This window comes from Rousettus aegyptiacus, unplaced genomic scaffold (assembly GCF_014176215.1).
Source record: "Rousettus aegyptiacus isolate mRouAeg1 unplaced genomic scaffold, mRouAeg1.p scaffold_m13_p_8, whole genome shotgun sequence".
Lineage (NCBI taxonomy): Eukaryota > Metazoa > Chordata > Mammalia > Chiroptera > Pteropodidae > Rousettus > Rousettus aegyptiacus.
Genome location: NW_023416311.1, coordinates 15,904,350 through 15,921,209, shown reverse-complemented (window position 1 = coordinate 15,921,209; position 16,860 = coordinate 15,904,350). Strand labels below are relative to the sequence as shown.

The window sequence follows — 16,860 nt, the reverse complement described above, 5'->3', positions numbered from 1 at the left end:
ACGACTCCGGAGGTGGCTGCGCAGCCCTTACAGAAAAATCCGCGCTGCGAGCCAGGCGCGTCTTGTTTGGTTTGCTCTGCCAGCCGGGGGCCCGCGGGGGTGGGGCGGGTCCTGCCGCAGAGCGGAGTCTTCTCCTCTGTCTGCACCCACCTGTAGGTTGACTGGCAGCCCCTTCACCTCGCAGCCAGTGGAAGGGGGCTCTCTGGCCAGGCCTTGGAGGCGCAGGGACCCTCACTGGGCTTGGCTGACTGTAGAGGGAAAGCGGGGGCCGAGGAGGGGGTGCGCGGGGCGGGGCGAGTAGGCCAGGTCCCGCCCCCCGCTGCCGCTGCCGCTGTGGACCTGCTGCGCTCAGTTGTTCGCGCCCGAGGCGGCGAGTGGTTGCTGTCCTAGGCGTCCCGGAGCCTGTGTGAGTGCGGCGCCCGCAGAACCCCGACCCCGTCCAGCCCACGGTGAGTGCTGCGACTCCGTCCCGCGCCGTCGAAGCTCAGCCCACCACCACCCGGTCGGACCTGGGACGCCACCAACTCCGGTTCCTACGCACACCCCCGGGCGGCTTGGGGAGACCCCCGAGGCGGTGGGTGGCGGGAGGTAGCAAAAACACGCCCCCCGGCCCGCGGGAAACTGAGGCCAGTGCATTCTTGGAGGACATTTCTTCAACATTTCTGCTGGCGCCCGGCTGTGCGCCCTTCCCTGGGAGCGCAGAAGCGCTGGGAGGGGTCGGGGGTACCGGGGACTGGGCCGAGGACCCCGGAGGCGCTCGGTGATGTTTCTCGGGCAAACCCCAGGGGACGGAAGACGCCCCCAGATCCCCATCCCTCTCACTCTCCTGTGGTCCCGGTAGGACCCCAGCCTCCCTGAAATCCGTGGCAGTGCAAGCCCCGCCCCTCCACTTCATCTACCCCAAAGGTCCGAGGTGGGTAAAAAAATACACACTCTCCAGACTGTCTTCCGAACCGCCGGGACCACTCGCCCTCCATTGAGGAAAAACCCCAACAGAACTGGCGGCCTCGGGCTCCTGTGGGGAGCATCAAGAAGGGGGGGGAGGGGCGTCAGTAAGAGAAGTGGGAGGGAGGAGAGGTGCGTGAAGACAGGTGAGTAAAGACAGGTAAGAGGGAATCTGGAAGGAAGAACGAACTTACTGGGATAAAATCATTTTCATGGGTTCATTTTAGAAGCATTTAGCTAGTCCTTCTAGCTGGTCTCAGGCTTCCTCACATTCTAAGTCCACCTACAGAGATGGTTATAATGCACATTCTCAGGCCCCTCCTTGGGAATTAGGTTGGGATGAGACCCCAGGGAGCAGCATTTGTAATAGGCACTGCCACTCACCGTGTGCAGGGGAGCATTGTCTGGGGAGTCTACAGGGCCATGGAAAGATGGGAGCTGGAAATTCCGAGGAAGAGTGAAGGGGTTGGTGGGGGCCAGATAGGTGGCATGGAGAGCTAGCATGTGGGGCCAGACATGCCGATACACTCCCACTCCCCCCACACAACCAGGGCAGCATCCGGGGACCCCCTACCCTGGGCTGTGAACTGGGACAGTGCTACTCACTTTGCAGAATTGTCATTTCCCATTTGACCTGGGGCTTGGCCCCAGTGCTGGCATGGCCACCCTCAGCTTGCTCATTGGACCACTGGGAGCTGTGATTCTGGTCCTGGTGGCAGCTAGGAGTCTTTTGTGCTGCCATCCAGAACAAGGAGAGTCGAAGATAGGAACAGCTCCTGAAAGAGTCCCATCAGGGCCCATCATACAGATAGAGGGCCCCTGTAGCCCTGTGCTTGGCTTACTCCTGCCCCATTCAGGCTAAGGGGCCCTGGCAGCCGGTGAGTGCTTCCTGGGGGGATAGCCACATCCACATGCCCACCGTTGATGATAGCTCTGGGTGAGGTGCTGGCTGGCTCCCAGAGTCAAGGCTGTTTGGTACAGTGAGGTCATCAACTCCCCAGGCTTCCCAGGATAACCTGAAGAGTTTCTGGGCACCCAGGAGGAGCCATCTCTCCCAGATACCTGTGCCCAGAAGCCACTGTTGCCCCCATCCTAGGAACAGGTCGAAGGAGGGAGCATAGAGGTACTAGTCAGCCGAGGGGGAGACCAGCCCACCTGGACCCTAGGATGCAGGACATGCCAAGAGCTTAGTGCTTGGACACGGGAGCCAAGGAGAGCTGGACTCCAGCCCAAGCCACTTGCTGGCTCTGTGGCCTTGGGCAGGTTCCTCACCCTAGGGCCTATTTCCTCATCCACATAGGGCAGCAGAGCAGCCCCCTCTCCAGGGCTGGTCTGAGCATTATCTGGTGAGATGTCGAGTAAAAAATGCAGGTAGGATGCTGTGCCTCCACCACCTTGAACATTTAAATTCACAGAAACCCCATCCCTGCAGCTCAGGCCACTGGGCTCCTGCGTCATGTTTGTCTCTGGGACCGCGAGCCCCTGTAGCCCCTGTCACATGCAGTTGCAGTTGGCGGTTGCCCTGGAAACAGCTCAAGCAGCAGCTGCTTCCTTGGCTTTGGGGGGTTGCGGGGGGAGCAGCCCCTTTCACTCAGCTAGAGAGGGGAAGGGGGGGCCTGTGACGCTGGTCCCCGGAGGAGCTCACAGTTGTCTATATGGGCAACAGCTTCTGGAAGCGTGTGCTGAAGCTTGCTGAGTCCCTATCTTTGGAGGTAGGCTCCCAGGAGCAGGCACTGATAGGTGTAAAAAAGGTGTGGCCTCATTTCTGGCACCTCTGTAAGGGGACAAGCTGCTTGCCCCTCCTGTCTGGACATGGTGGCCTGAGCCAATAGAGGATATAGACCCAGAACAGCAGCCCTGGGCCATCAGGAGACAGATGAGCAGACACAGCTGGGAGCAAAGTTAATTTAGGCTCCACCAGGTGCCCTGGCCCCAGCTCTCCCAACAGAACTTAGGATTCTAAAGAACAGGCAGCAGATGTTAAACAGAGACTGTGCAAATGTGGGTGTGGTTTCTGAGCAGGAGCCTGGCCCCAGGACTGGCCTGGGATGCAGGGCAGAAGTGGTCTCACCTGGCTCTCCTGCCACTAACTGCCTATGACACCCAGGCTAGTAGGTTAATCTGGCTGAGTCTTCATTTCCTGTTTTGTCAAGTGAAAATGACAGCAGCTCCCTGCTTAGGCTGATATGCCTGGCCTGGAGGCTCCCTCAGTACATAGAAGAGTTCACATCAGCTGGGAAGGCGGACCTAGGCAGCCAGTGCAGAGGCCCCATGTTGTACTGAGGGGAACATGGTGTGTCCTGTGTACCAGAGGCCAGCAAGCCTGGGCAGGCAGCCAAGGGGTGTGCACCAAGCAAGCAGAGGTGGCCTGGCAGGGGGTGCACACTTTGCCCTGATAGTTTTCAGGAAGAGCAAGAAGAGCACCCTAGAGTTTGGGGGAGTCACAGGGCTGGTTGATACACAACAAGGGTAGAGGTGGGTGCCTGGCCAGGCAGTGCAGTGGAAAGGGCAAGCTGTCATCTTACCCTTCTTCGTGGGGTCTACAGGGGACAATTGAGCCCCCCTGGAGGAGGCATGCAGGTGTCACCTAGAGCTGGACCTTCTCCCCTGCCACAGTCTAGCTTGACAAGGGGGAGTCTAGTGCCAGCAATCCATAGGAGCAGCAAGGCTTCTGAGGAGAAGCCTGGACCCTGCCACTTGGATGGAAGGTATCGCCATTACTCCCAGGGCTGCAGACTAGCTCAGTCTGAGCCTTGTCCCTCACACATGTTCTGGTCCCACAGAGCAGAATGACCAAGACTGAACTGGATTCAGGGGACTCGGGCAGGTGGCTTCTGGGCCCAGGCTCCATTACTCCCTTGGCAGAGCACCTTTCCCTGCCCTAACTGTGACATCTGAGCTGCTCCAAAGTATGATGCTTTGGTTGCTATGGCAACATGGGGCACTGGGAGCAGGACAGGGAGATGGGGTTGTGGCCCCATACTCAGCACCTTCCAGACAGGGCAGAGCTTGCTCTGTGTTCTCATTTCCACTGATTGAGAAGAGCAGGCTCTGCTTTGAGGGGTGAGGATGGGGCACTGGCCCCACTGCGCTTGATGGATAAAGACCTTCAGAGGCCCTTCCCATGTATCCTGGCCATGCAGGGGTAAAAGCACAGACTTTGCCAGGCACTACCACCACTTCTTACAGGCTTGTCCCATTTCCAAAGCCATCCTGCAGGGGTCTCCCATTTTGCAGATGGGGACATGAAGGCTTAGAGACCAAGCAACTTGCAGTGTGTGTGTGTGGGAGACAGGGCCTCTTCCTTCCCAACTTCCTGCCTCCGTGGCCATGATGGTGCCAGGGCTCTCTACCAGCCACCATTCCCCGAAAGGTGCCCCCTCCTCCTGCCCCCTTGGTGGTCCAACCAGATTGTTCCCAGGAACACAGTTTTTGTTGGGTTTGGTTAATTCAATAATAGCTCAGTGCGACTGTATGGCACTGCTGCTGAATGAATGAATGAATGAATGAATGAATGAATGGGCCACAGCTGTGTTCTCTGTCTGCAGGTTACTCACCATGTCCAGCTTGCTGGAGATCAAGAGCAGTGTGCTCAGGCAGGTGCAGGCCTGCCCCTCTTTCCGTCGGAAGACTGAGGAGGAGCCGGGGAGTGCCAGCACTGACTTGCAGGAGCCTGCTACAGGGGCCTGGTGGGTTCCCCACATCCCAGAGAGAGCCTGGGAGGGTCTGAACCCAAGGCTGTGGGGTACACTGTGGACCTTTTCTCTGCCCCAAGATGTGCCCTCAGTAGTGTGGGCTATTGGCTGGTCCTGGGTGGGGTGGCACATGCTGTGAACCCAGAGCTTCAGGGAGGTTCTGCTGACCTTTGAGCCTGGACTTCTTTTGCAGGAAACCTGGAGATGGTGTGGAGTTCTTTGCCCAAATTCGACTCATCCTGAAGAAGGGGGAAGGCAGACGGGGCCTGCCATGCCCTGAGGTGAGGACAGGGCTTGGGTGCCGCTCCTCGCCTGTCACCTCCAAGTATGGCCTCTACTCCCTGACTCATTCCCTCCCCAGATCCCTCCCAAGCCAGCTGCAGGATCCCAACCTTTGGAAACCCTCACCTTAGCGCTCCCCTCACAGGTCCTCTTGCGCAGCAGCTCACCAGCCCCCGCTGAGCCCGTGGACCCAAACCGTGGCCTGAGAGCCCTGACCCAGGAAGAGGTAAGAGGGATGCAGGTCTGGCCCTAGGGTGAGGCTGAGAGCACCTACTGTGCGCTAGGCCCAGTAAAGGTAGGAGGGGTGGTGGACCAGGCCTCCCTATGTAAGCAAGTAAGGAGCAGAGGTGAGGGGTAAGTAGGGGTCCTTGGTGGAGGGCTGGGCAGGTGCAAAGGCACTGAGGCAAGGAGTCAGCTCTGCCAGTGGGAAGAGCTATTGAGGGCTGGGGGCCGGGCATATAGAGGGTGGGCCCAAGGAGTCTGAGCGGAGAAAGGGTGCTGCGGCAGGAGACTCAGGGTGTGTTCCTCACCCCACCCACAGGTAGAGATGCTCTATGAGGAAGCCTTGTACACCATCCTTTACCGTGCAGGGACCATGGGCCCCAACCAGGTGGATGACCAAGAGGCCCTACTGGGCTACCTTCAACAGGTGAGCCCCCTTAGACCTGCCCACCCTGCTCTGGGAAGAACTACCCCGAACCTGTTCCCCCACCTGCCGATGTCACTGTCACCTGAACAACACACACAGATTTGCCCCATGTACACAACACATGAGTGTGTGTGCCCAGGCAGGCACACATACAGGCTGACAGGCAGGCCCAGAAGGATGAACAGACAGACAGACACACACACACACACATGCATAGAGCATAAAGACTAACAAACTGATGGATGGGCAGACCCACCTTTCCTCCTCACTTATGTGTGTTCCCCACAACCTGCGACATTTATAGTCAGGCATCCCTGGCTAGGGCCATACCTGAGGTCCCCAGGATGATGGCCAGACTCACTCTGGGGGTCACTTGGACCCTCACACCTGTCCTCCCTCTGCAGGTGTTTGGCACCAGCCCAGAGGAGCACGCAGAGGCCATTGAGCGTGTGAAGAAGGCCAAGGTAAGGCTGCTGCCTACCTGGGCAAAGCTGACCAGACACAGTGCCCATGTGTAGGAACTTGGGTGTGGTGGGGGTACGGGGAAGGGGCCTATCATGTCCGCACCGAGCCCCTAGGGGCCCCTCATTACCTCTCTGCCCACAGGCCCCCACGTACGCCCTGAAAGTATCTGTCATGCGTGCCAAGAACCTGCTGGCTAAAGACCCCAATGGTGAGTGGGGATTGGCCGGGACCTTAGTTGTGCCCAGGCCTGGTGACCATGGAGGGGAGGATGGCCTGGGGTTGGGGGCTGAGGCACTTGCCATGTTCCAGGCTTCAGTGACCCGTATTGTATGCTGGGAATCCTGCCGGGCTCGGGCAACCCACAGGAGCCAGGCCCGCACAAGGAACAGCGCTTCAGCTTCCGAAAGGGTGCCAAGCGTGGCAGCCCACTGCCAGCCAAATGCATCCAGGTCACCGAGGTCAAGAGCAGCACCCTGAACCCTGTCTGGAAGGAACACTTCCTCTTGTAAGGCCCCTTGCCCAGCCGGGTGGCAAGGTGGTAGGGCAGGAGATTTCCTGTGGTGCCAAAGCCAGTCCTAGAGATACATTTGGGTACCTGTGACCAGAGGGTGACAGCTCATAGCTATATGTGGTCTCAGTGCTTGCCCCAGAGAATTGAAGGAGTCTGGTCACATGCCCACTTTCCAGAGGAGGAAACAAGCTCAGAGAAGGGCATCATGTTCCCATAGCCACACATTCATGATTTAAACCTAGGCAACCTATCATGGAACCCTCCCTGTAGTTCCTGAATTTGTCCTAGCCCCAACCTTGGGCAGAAGATCACCATGGACCCTCATGGGTATCTCTCTGTTCTTGTAGTGAGATTGAAGATGTCAGCACAGACCTGCTGCACCTGGACATCTGGTATAGGCCCCTGTGCCCTGCAGGCAGGGGGTGTGGGTGCCTCTGGTCTGGGGGGAGTAGGGTGGGACAATCAGGGCTGGGCTGGGTTCCAGACAAGCCAGGTCCTCTCCCTCACTCTGCCCCCAGGGACCATGACGATGAGGTGTCCCTAATGGAAGCATGCAGGAAGCTAAATGAAGTCATCGGCCTAAAGGGCATGAGCAGGTATGGCAGGTGGGACCCTGGTGCCCCCCAGACGCTCTACCTGCAGTTTGGCCACAGGGACCAGCAGGTGGTGGCTCCCCAGGGACCAGATGTGTGATGCCTACCCTGCTGTGCCTAGGTATTTCAAACAGATTGTCAAGTCAGCCCGTGCAAATGGAACTGCTAGGCCCACGGAAGACCACACGGATGACTTCTTGGGGTGCCTCAATATACCCGTCTGGGTGAGTGGATGCAAGGGCTTCACTCATGGGTGCTTCACCAGCCTGGAATACTACTGCCTGTGGCTATGTCATCCCCCAAGCATTTCCCATCCTCCTTGAGCTGGTGTGGGGGGATCATGCTGGTGGGGAAATGGGACAGCCTTCTGGGCCCTCTGGGGTCCAGGCACACTTGAGCGCTCACTCTATGTTAGTCGCCCATGTTCAGTGGGAGGTGGAAGTCTTTGTTCTCTACCTAGCCTCACAGTATCTGTGTGAGAGGGAGGGAGTGGCCCGAGAAATAGCCAGTCTGAACTCTTTGCGCAGGAGGTGCCAGTGGCTGGCGAGGATCGCTGGTTCAAGCTGGAACCACGCTCCAGCGCCTCGCGCGTGCAGGGAGACTGCCAGTTGGCCCTCAAGCTGATCACCACGCAGGTGGGGAGCGGTAGGGAACATGGGGATCGCCGTCCTGCACCCCAGCCGGAGCAGGACTGGTGACGCACGGACCCTGCGTTCCAGAGGGACACAGGCATGAGCCAGCGTGGGCGATCAGGCTTCCTGTCCTATCTACTGCTGCTCAGCCGTCTGCTGCAGTTCGAACACCGAGCCCAGGAGGTAGCGGCACTCTTGGGACCCCCAGGGTGGCCAGCTATAGCCTGAGGAGGGTGAGCGGTGGGGACTGGGGGCAGAAGGTGCTGGGGATCTTCCACCTCCACCCACGCCCAGCCCTTCCTCCAGCCTAACTCGAGCAGCTGGCGGGGCGAGCTCAGCGGGCCAGCGGCGACCGTGCTCTGCCTGCATGGTGCACAGAGCAATCTTTCAGAGCTGCAGCTGGCGGTGCTGTGAGTGGGCGGGGCGTGCGATGAGGGGGTGGGGCCGTGAGTGTAAGTGGGCGGGGCAACGAAGGGGCAGAGCTGTGAGTGGGCGGGGCACTTAGTGTTCTTTGGAGGTTACTGCTAGGTCTGAGACCGGCCCAACGCTGCTGCCCTGGCTCTGGGCCGGGGCCCCACAGGCACTGGCAAGTCAGCAGTCGACACCATCAGACCTGCACCCTGGACTACGGCTACCTGCTGGGGCTGCTGGAGGACATAGAGGCGCACTGGGAAGAGGCAGCCTCCCTGCCCCAGGAGCAGGTGGGCTTGGCCTGGTACCCTGAAAATGCTGTTCCACGAAGGTGTGCTGTGGGCCTGCTCGGGCTAAGGCAGGCAGTGAGGGGCAGAGTCCTGTCCTCATGGGGTACATGGCCCGCAGGTGCAGTACAGGGATGAAAACAGCCAGACTGCATGATGTAGGAGAAAGCAAGTGGTATATAATACTGAGATAGGGATGTGATAGAGGGAGGTTGTGCATTTCAATTGTGAGCAACAGAAGAAGTGGGTACTGCAGAGACAGAGCAGAGGGAACACAGCGGGGTGCAAATGTCCTGAGGCGTCTGTGCTGCCAGGGGGAACTATGGAGGCTGAGGTTGGAGAGGCCAGCAGAAGGCACATGGGGTTGGAGGCTGCTCCTCGGGGCAGAGCTTTGCTGACTGCCAGCCCCACCATGAGGAGGGCCTGAGCGGTCAGCTCTGAAGAGCCCTGTGCCCCCAGGAGGAGAGTCTGGCTGACAGCTTCTCTGCCTTCTCTGAGTTCGTGCTGCGGCTGCTGCGCCAGCTCCGGGACTACTTCCCTGCCACCAACAGCACAGCCGTACACCGCCTGGAGCTGCTGTTGAAGTGGGTGTAGCTACTGGCACCTGGTAGGGTAGGGGCCTGCGTGGGGCAGCCCCCAATCAGCTATGGCTCCTCACCCAGGTGTCTGGACAAGCTGCAGCTCTTCCAGCCTTCTTTTGAGATCTGCCCCTTCGAGACTGAGCTAAACATGGACATCGCTGCTGCCCTGAAGGTGTGTCAGGTAGCCTGGTCTGGGCTAATGGCCCAGGCCCTGCTAGCCCTGAACTTGCTGTAGCACACACCCTCCACCCTCCATTGCTCTTCTTCCCTCCCACCCACCACGCTGCACTGCCTTGGTCGCTTCTCTTGCAGAGAGGTAACCGAGAATGGTATGACAGGCTCCTGAACACCAAGAGTCCTCGAGAGCAGGTGCAGCTTAGAGAGGGCATGGCCATGGGGGGTGGGAGTGGGTTAGGTGCAGGTCAGTGTGAACAGTATTTCCTTGTAGTCGGGGTTGAAGCGCCTTGCCGGGCTGGTGGAGCTGGTCGACACCGTCTATGAGGACCTGCAGTCCTGCTATGGCATCTATGCCAGCCTCTTCCACAGGTGGGACCCAGGGCTCTTCCTGCTGCCCCTGTACCCAGCCCCTCAAGTGCTGCCACTAGGGCCAGGGAATGGGGGTGAACAGATGTCTGAGATGTGTCCTTTGCAGCATCATCAAGATTGACTTCTTCACTCTCACCTTCCGGCAGCTGGAGCGTCTGGTGAGGCCGGGGATGGGGGGCGGGGGTGGGGAGAGTGGGGTGGGGACTGTCCTCCTGGCTGGGAAGGAGCCTAGGTTTCTTTGTTGCTGGCAGCCTGACTCCACCCTTCTGGACAGGTGGCTGAGGAGGTGTGGGTGCTGACAGAGGAGCTGAGCCCCAAAATGACCCTTGAGGTGGCCTCACAACTCTTCGAGCTCTACCTAACCCTGGCAGACATCCAGCGCTTCTGGAGTAGCATCCCGGGCCGGTGGGCGTACAGCCCCACCTGTCCCCTCCACACCTGTCCCTTTCCCCAACCTGTCTCCATCCTATCTGCCCCTTTCCTCCACCTTTTCCTCTACTCCCACCTGCCCTGCTCCCCCACATGTTCTCCAGCCTCTAAGAGGGCTCTTGAACAGGAACCCAAAGGCCCTACACAGGAGGCTTTCCTGGATGCCCTTTTGCCTGGGGACCCTGAGCCATATTGGCTAAGGGTGTCTGAGTTGGGTGTGCTCTGATGGTTTCTTGCTGTAGGGATAGCCACACCCTGGCCCTGACTGGCATCCATGCCCCATTCCTGCCCGCTGTGAAGCTTTGGCTTCAGGTACTAAGGGACCAAGCCAAGTGGAGGCTTCAGGGAGCTGTGGATGTGGACACGGTGAGTAAGCACCCAGGCCCAAGGGTACTGGGGTTCATCCAAGGCCCCCCAAAACACAGGTCTCCTTCTGCTTTCCCAGCTGGAGCCCTTGGATGCCTCCTCTAAGCACAGCAGCTCTGCAGCCACCGCAAGTCTCTGCTTCAGCCATATCCAAGAGCTATGGGCTTGCCTGGCATGGCCAGACCCTGCCCAGGCCCAGGGGCTAGGCACCCAGCTCAGCCAGGTGGGGACCATGGCCCAAGAAGAGATTGGCATCTGGAGGGGCAGCTGGGCCAGGGGATGTGGCCCAGAGTTCCCAAGCGTCCATGTCCCACCAGGATCTGTGTGAGGCTGCCCTTTTCTATACTGAGCTCTTGCGGAAGAAGGTGCATACTCAGCCCAGGGCCACTGGCGAGACAGTGAGTGAGCCGGTGAGTGGGCTGGCAGGCAGGTGGATGGGGGCAGAAGGCCAGGTGGGGCCACCACAGGAGCACCAATCACCCCCATCTGGCACATCTCTCCAGCTCTGCGTGGTCCTCAACAATGTGGAGCTCCTGCGCAGGGTCGTTGGCCAGGCACTGCGAGGCCTGGCATGGTCGGAGGGGGATGCAGGGCTTGAGGGGGGGCTCCCGCGCCCCCTGCTCAGCTGCACACAGGCCCTGGATGAAGACCTGCAGCGGGAGGCCCGCACCGTGACAGCACACCTGACCTCCAAGGTGGGCAGGGAGGGCAGGGTGGGGAACTGACTGCCTAGCCCTATACCTCCAAGTCCATTCAGTGCTGAACACTGCTCTCCCTCAGATGGTGGGCGACATCAGAAAGTATGTGCAGCACATCAGCCTGTCGCCTGACTCCATCCAGAATGATGAGGTGAGTGCCTGACCAGCTGAGGGTTCAGCCTGGTAGGGAGTGTGTGTGATGGGGCCCAGGTGCAGGCCGGTCCTGAGAACCCTGCCCACAGGCTGTGGCCCCGCTCATGAAGTACCTGGATGAGAAGCTGACTGTGCTGAACTCCTTGCTGGTGAAGGAGAACTTGAGCAGGTAGGTATGGCCCAGGGCAGGTGGAGCAGGGTGGGCCGGGGTCCAGTCACAGATGCTGAGTGTCCCTGCAGGGTGCTTGAGGCCCTCTGGGAGCTGCTCCTGCAGACCATTCTGCAGGCACTGGGTACCAACGTTGACGTCTCTGCTGACTTCTACAGCCGCTTCCACTTTACTCTGGAGGTAGGGCCCAGTGGAGGAGGAGCCCTGCCAAGCTCCAGGGGGAAAGCTGCGGCCTCTCTCCTTGGCCCTGCTGCCAGGGTGCCTGGCCCGCCCAGCCAGGATGTCTCCTCTGGAAACCCACAAGGGCAGCATTTCTTCCCCACCAGCCCACCTGTGTCAGAGCTGGCTACCTGTTAAGATAGCTGTCTGGCCTCAGGCCCTGGCATTATCCCAAGCTTCCTGGGGGCTTCTGATGCACCTCCAGTGTGCTCTTCCCTGGGCTCTCCAAAGCCCGATGTTGCTCGAAGTTCCACCTGTCTCGGCCTACTGTCCCCAGCACATGCCATGCTCTGACACCTCTCCCTTCTTGCCCTGCCTTAGGCCCTGGTTACGTTTTTCCATGCAGAGGGCAAGGGTCTGCCCCTGGAGAACCTGAAGGATGGAAGCTACAAGGTGAGGCCTGGCCCCAGGGCCTCTGACAGAGGGGGATGGCATGGATGCTGCAGACCTGAGTCCAGCCACTGCCTTGCAGTAGCCCCTGTGCCTTCAGGGGCCTGCAGCTGCGAGGAGTTGCACTCAGTGGGCAGTCTCACCAGGTGCCCACCTATTTCCCTCCTCCCCCTGCAGAAGCTGGAAGAGGAGCTGCGCCTACACAAGTGCTCTACCCGTGAGTGCATCGAGCAGTATTACCTGGACAAACTCAAGCAAGTACGTGGGCCAGGTGTGGGCATGGGGCTTTGCTCCAGAGCCTCAGAACCCCTGAACTGGGCTTACCAGCCCATGGGCCTTTTTGTAGAGGTCTCTGGAACAGAACCGGTTTGGGCGCCTGAGCATCCGCTGCCACTACGAGGTAGCTGAGCAGCGGCTGGCAGTGGAGGTGCTGCACGCTGCTGACCTGCTCCCCCTGGATGCCAATGGTAAGAAAGAGAGGTATGGCAGGGCAGAGGCTGGCTGGTGGGAGGGCAGTGGAGTCTGCTCATGGCCCTGCCCTCGCCAGGCCTGAGTGACCCCTTTGTGATCGTGGAGCTGGGCCCACCACACTTCTTTCCATTGGTCCGAAGCCAGAGGACCCAGGTCAAGAGCAGGACACTGCATCCTGTGTATGATGAGCTCTTCTACTTGTGAGTGTCATCCCTACCCACCCTCTGTCTGCCTGAGCAGGGAGCAGGGCTCCAGGTGACTGTCGTCTGCTTGTAGCTCTGTGCCAGCAGAGGCATGCCGCCGCCGTGGTGCCTGTGTGCTGTTCACAGTCATGGACCACGACTGGTTGTCGACCAACGACTTCGCAGGGGAGGTGGCCCTCAGCCTGGGCAACATTGGCGGCATTTTGCGGTCCCAGGTGGGAGGGAGCACTAAGGCAGAGCAGCCCATCACCCTGCACCTGCGCAGGCCCCGAGCCCAAGGTGAGTGGAGGTCCAGGGGCAGTAGATTCAATGGCCGGCAGGGCCTTATGCTGTCCCCACCCCCCTGCCCACAGTGAAGTCCACGCTGAGGATGCTGGAGGGCCGCACCAACAGGGAAGCGCAGGAGTTTGTCAAGAGACTGAGGGAGCTGGAGAAGTGCATGGAGATGGACCCCTGAACCTCCTGCAGCTGCCAGCCCCAAGCCTTCCCCAAGTCCCTGTGGTGGTGTTATCTCACTGTGGTCAGCTTTGTGCAGCCAGGGCTTGCGGCGCCCCCTCCCTACTACGTGGTGTGCGTGTTGTGGCTGGATGCCCCAGCTCTCATCTGCCTTGGTGTGTCCATGTGGTGTGTGCTGTGAACTCCTTACACCCAGCAAGCCCTGCCCCCAACCCTGGATCTAGGTGGCCAACTCGGCAGGGCTTGGCTAGCAGGTGCCTTCCTGGATGCAGAGTGGAGCAAGCCTGGTCGCCAGGTGAGCTTGCCCACCTGCTTCCTCAGGATCCACAGCCCTAGGGCAGGCCAGTAGGAACAGGATTCTCAGTGGGTGACTTTGTTCCCCAGGGGACATTAGGCCGCATCTGGGAACATTTTTGGTGGTTATAACTGGGGGCTGAAGAGGGTGCTACTGGTACCAGTGGACAAAGGTCAGGGATGCTGCTTAATATCCTGCAATAAACCAGACAGCACCCTCTCCCCAACAAAGAGTGGTCCATCCCCACTGCCCATTGTCGCAGCAGAGCTATCTTAGAGGTATCTCTCTATCTTTGTCTTTCTTGGGATGGGGGCGGGGGGCGGCAGCAGTAGTTCACTAGGCTGAGAGGCAGGAAGGTGAGGGTCTGAGTCTGAACAACCCAAGCCTTGGAGAGAAGCAGCTCCCAGGGCCCCAAGTGGAGGGAGAAAGTAAGCAGCTACAGTGTTCTCACCCTCTCTGGGCTCCAGAACCCTACACCCACAGAGGCTGTGTGGTGGAGAGGTTTGCAAAGAACTGCATAGGCCTCCAGTCCTGGTCCAGGACAGGGTCCCCTGGGCCACTCTCTGAGGCTGGTGGGTCAGTGTAAAGGGCTTCATGCTGATTGGTCACCTGTCTGGCTGCTTTCATGCCACACACACGTCCCCACAAGACCTATTCCACAGCCCACCACCTCTACAGCTCAGAACCTTCTAGGCAGGGTCTGTCTCCCTAGAGGCTGAGAGTCCCTCCAGCCCCTAGACCAAGTACAAAGAAACAGAGGCTCACACTGGAGTTTTCTTGCCTACAGCTTCATTGGGGGCTCTGAGGCAGGACCCAGAGAAAGGCTGTGGTAGAAGTTTTGGGAGAGAACCCGACAGAGTCCAGTGCTGCTTGGAGCTGCAAGGGGCCAAGGCTGCCAGGCCTGTCTGTTCCCACAAGTCCCACTGCTGTCTCTAGATTTCCTCATTACTCCACTTCAAAAAATATACATGTCTGGAACTTTCAGTGTCTCTGACGTTTCTTGATTCCTTTCCAACCTTCGGTGGGGGCCCTGGCCTCGGCCCTTTGCTCCAGAATCTCCTCCTCTTCTGGGCAGCTGCTGCTGCTGCAGCCGCCTCCTCCATCCTTGGCTTCAGGCTCGTGTTCCTCAGACTCATCTTCACTGTCACTGTCACTGCTGTCTGTGGGTGGCCTGAAAGGAGTGGTGTGTTCACTAAAGGTGCTATCCATGGCTAGAGGCAATCCTCTCTGCCACACTGACCCACTAAAGCTCCCAGGCTGAGGACAGATTTCTCCTACTCCTTGTGCTCTCGAAACAAAAACCTCAGTGAGACGTCCATGTCCCCTTTTCTACAGTCAGGAAACCATAGCATTGGTGTTCAGGAGCCCCCCCCCCCCCCACACACACACAGCTGGAGGGGCAGAGGCAATGGACAGCCCTGAGCTGTCACAAAACTGGGAGCCCGAGAACCTACCTCATGCTAGCCACAGGCCTGTTGAGGTTTGCAAACTCTCGCCCTGAATCTACATCAAAGGGATCTGAACAGAGGGAGAAAAGAGGACAGTGACCTATAGGTGAGCTTACAGTAGAACCCAGCTTCCCACTCCTGGAGCTTCTCAAAAGGAGGTGGCAGGCCTAGAGGGTCCTGGCTCCCACCCAGGCAGGTTACCGTGATGCCTGGCCTCACCGATTTCCTCCTTGGGGCACTCCTTAGCATGAGCCAGGAACTCCTGCTCTGCCTGCAGCACCTCCTCCGGGCTGCTGCAGGCTGCATACTTCTCCAGGAGCTGATGGTTCAGGTCTAGGAAGGCCTTGCCCCACTTGAACTTCCGCAGCAAAATGACGGCAAGGTCTGAGAAGCCTGAAGCCACAGAAACAGAAAATCTGAGAATGTCAGCAATCTTCTAATCCTGAGCATGTTCCCAGCAGAGTCATTGCTGTCCCAGGAACTAAAAGTCCTTGCCAGACACCATCCTACAGTCCAGATAGCCCATGCCTACTCACCAGCCTCCACCTCTGCAGCCCACTAAGTCCCTCTGTCCACGTCGCACAGAGCCACCCTTCTGGGTTTCTACTAAGAATATAAATTCTCTGAGGATGAGTTGAGGGGGGACAGAGGGCTCTCAGGGCAGTGGTGCCACGATAATAAGGCCAAACATGAGCGCTTACAGGCCAGCTATTGATTTTGCCACCACCTCAACTCCACAGGGCAAAGACTTTAAGTGGAAGTTGAGATTAAAACCCTAGCCTGTCCATATCCACCACCTCCCCGCATATCTTCACATTCCTGTTGGGGCTTGCCAGTAGAAAACACACTGCAGGAAGCACAGCTATACCTCTAGGCTGCCAGACCCCAACACTCACCCAGGATGCAGAAGGTGGCTGCAAAAGCCTCTACACAGGACAGCTTACAGGGCCGGCCATAGTTCACAGGGTTGGCCGCCACCAGGTGAGGCAGCAGCCGAAAGTGGCTCCCCCGCATCTTCCCAAACGGTGTCTCTTCCAGTCTGGCCCAGGAGCAGTCGATGACAGCCACCCCTGACTGTGCAACCAGCTGTCTGCCAGGAGCAGCAAAGGGCTAGGTTCTGGGGGCCAGCACTACCTTGGTGATGGCCCTAAGGCAGGTATGTCCTTGGATACTGGCCTCACTAGGGATACAAGGACATCATTCCCCTACCGCAAACAACCCCCAAAGGTCCTTATAGCCCAAGCTTTTCAGGCTGAGGAATGGGGGCGTTCTGGAACAGGCTCATTTATTCACTCAACAAACGTTTACTTGAGACCTGCTCTATCCTGGACTGCGTTAGGCAATGGGGGCAAATTAGACTGATAGGTACAATTAGGTGAGTCTTGAAAGGAATAATGTGACAGAAGCCAAGAAAGACCAGACTGGCCACCCGCCAATTCTCACCCCACCCCTGGTTTCTCGCGCCTACCTGTCAGCCGGGGAAACGTACTGAGAACCCATGGGGCTGAGCACTAGGCCGCTGAACCTGTGGCCCAGGCGTAGGCAGCGCACCAGACCCAGGCGGGCCAGCTTGCGGCCGGTGCAGCGCCGGGGGTCGCAGTGGCCCAGTTCCCACATGGCCAGCGTGCAAGGGAGCCGCACAGGACCCGAGCTGCCCTCGTCCTCCGCCGCCTGTGGCTCCACGGACGCTGCACCGAGCAGAAAAGGGGACCAGGCCTCAGTCGCGGCTCGGCCCGCAGGCCATGGGTCTCCGACCCCAGTCCCACTCGATCACGCCCCACTCACCGCGCAGCGCGGCGCCCACTTCCTCAGCAAAGGCCTCCAGGGAGCAGCCCGCGGGGCGCCGGGTACGGGAGCCCTCGGCCCCCGGTCCACGCGCTGCCCTCCTGCGGCCCATCGCGGGAAGCAGAATCCCCAGGACCTGCGTGGGGACCTCTCCTCCGGACGACGCGCGCCTGCGCCGGGA

The 16,860-nt window shown here is 59.2% G+C and overlaps 2 protein-coding genes across 6 annotated transcripts; one reads left to right on the top strand and one right to left on the bottom strand.

The window, feature by feature from the left end:
* Positions 1–364: 364 nt before the first annotated feature.
* Positions 365–14,340, top strand: BAIAP3 (BAI1 associated protein 3). Of its 5 annotated transcripts, none has more exons than XM_016136647.2 (35): positions 365–449; positions 4,494–4,634; positions 4,834–4,921; positions 5,068–5,148; positions 5,464–5,571; positions 5,976–6,035; positions 6,178–6,244; positions 6,346–6,541; positions 6,895–6,939; positions 7,066–7,143; positions 7,262–7,364; positions 7,668–7,775; positions 7,860–7,955; positions 8,079–8,182; positions 8,353–8,473; positions 8,930–9,054; positions 9,133–9,223; positions 9,364–9,420; positions 9,500–9,597; positions 9,704–9,755; positions 9,872–10,002; positions 10,269–10,392; positions 10,472–10,615; positions 10,710–10,802; positions 10,896–11,087; positions 11,173–11,241; positions 11,333–11,412; positions 11,484–11,592; positions 11,953–12,024; positions 12,199–12,279; positions 12,368–12,488; positions 12,569–12,692; positions 12,769–12,974; positions 13,049–13,446; positions 14,234–14,340. In XM_016136647.2, the coding sequence occupies exons 2-34, from the start codon at positions 4,504–4,506 to the stop codon at positions 13,150–13,152; spliced, it is 3,459 nt and encodes a 1,152-aa protein (XP_015992133.2). In that variant the 5' UTR covers positions 365–449; positions 4,494–4,503; the 3' UTR covers positions 13,153–13,446; positions 14,234–14,340. The 5 variants fall into 5 exon arrangements, with proteins under 5 accessions (XP_015992133.2, XP_015992132.2, XP_015992134.2 ...); XM_016136646.2 differs by having other exon boundaries at positions 8,067–8,182; XM_016136648.2 differs by lacking the exon at positions 9,364–9,420 and having other exon boundaries at positions 8,067–8,182.
* Positions 14,214–16,859, bottom strand: TSR3 (TSR3 ribosome maturation factor). Its single transcript, XM_016136651.2, has 6 exons — positions 16,680–16,859; positions 16,363–16,582; positions 15,791–15,984; positions 15,114–15,287; positions 14,901–14,964; positions 14,214–14,617 (listed from the first exon to the last, which is right to left on the bottom strand). The coding sequence occupies exons 1-6, from the start codon at positions 16,789–16,791 to the stop codon at positions 14,428–14,430; spliced, it is 954 nt and encodes a 317-aa protein (XP_015992137.2). The 5' UTR covers positions 16,792–16,859; the 3' UTR covers positions 14,214–14,427.
* Position 16,860: the final 1 nt, after the last annotated feature.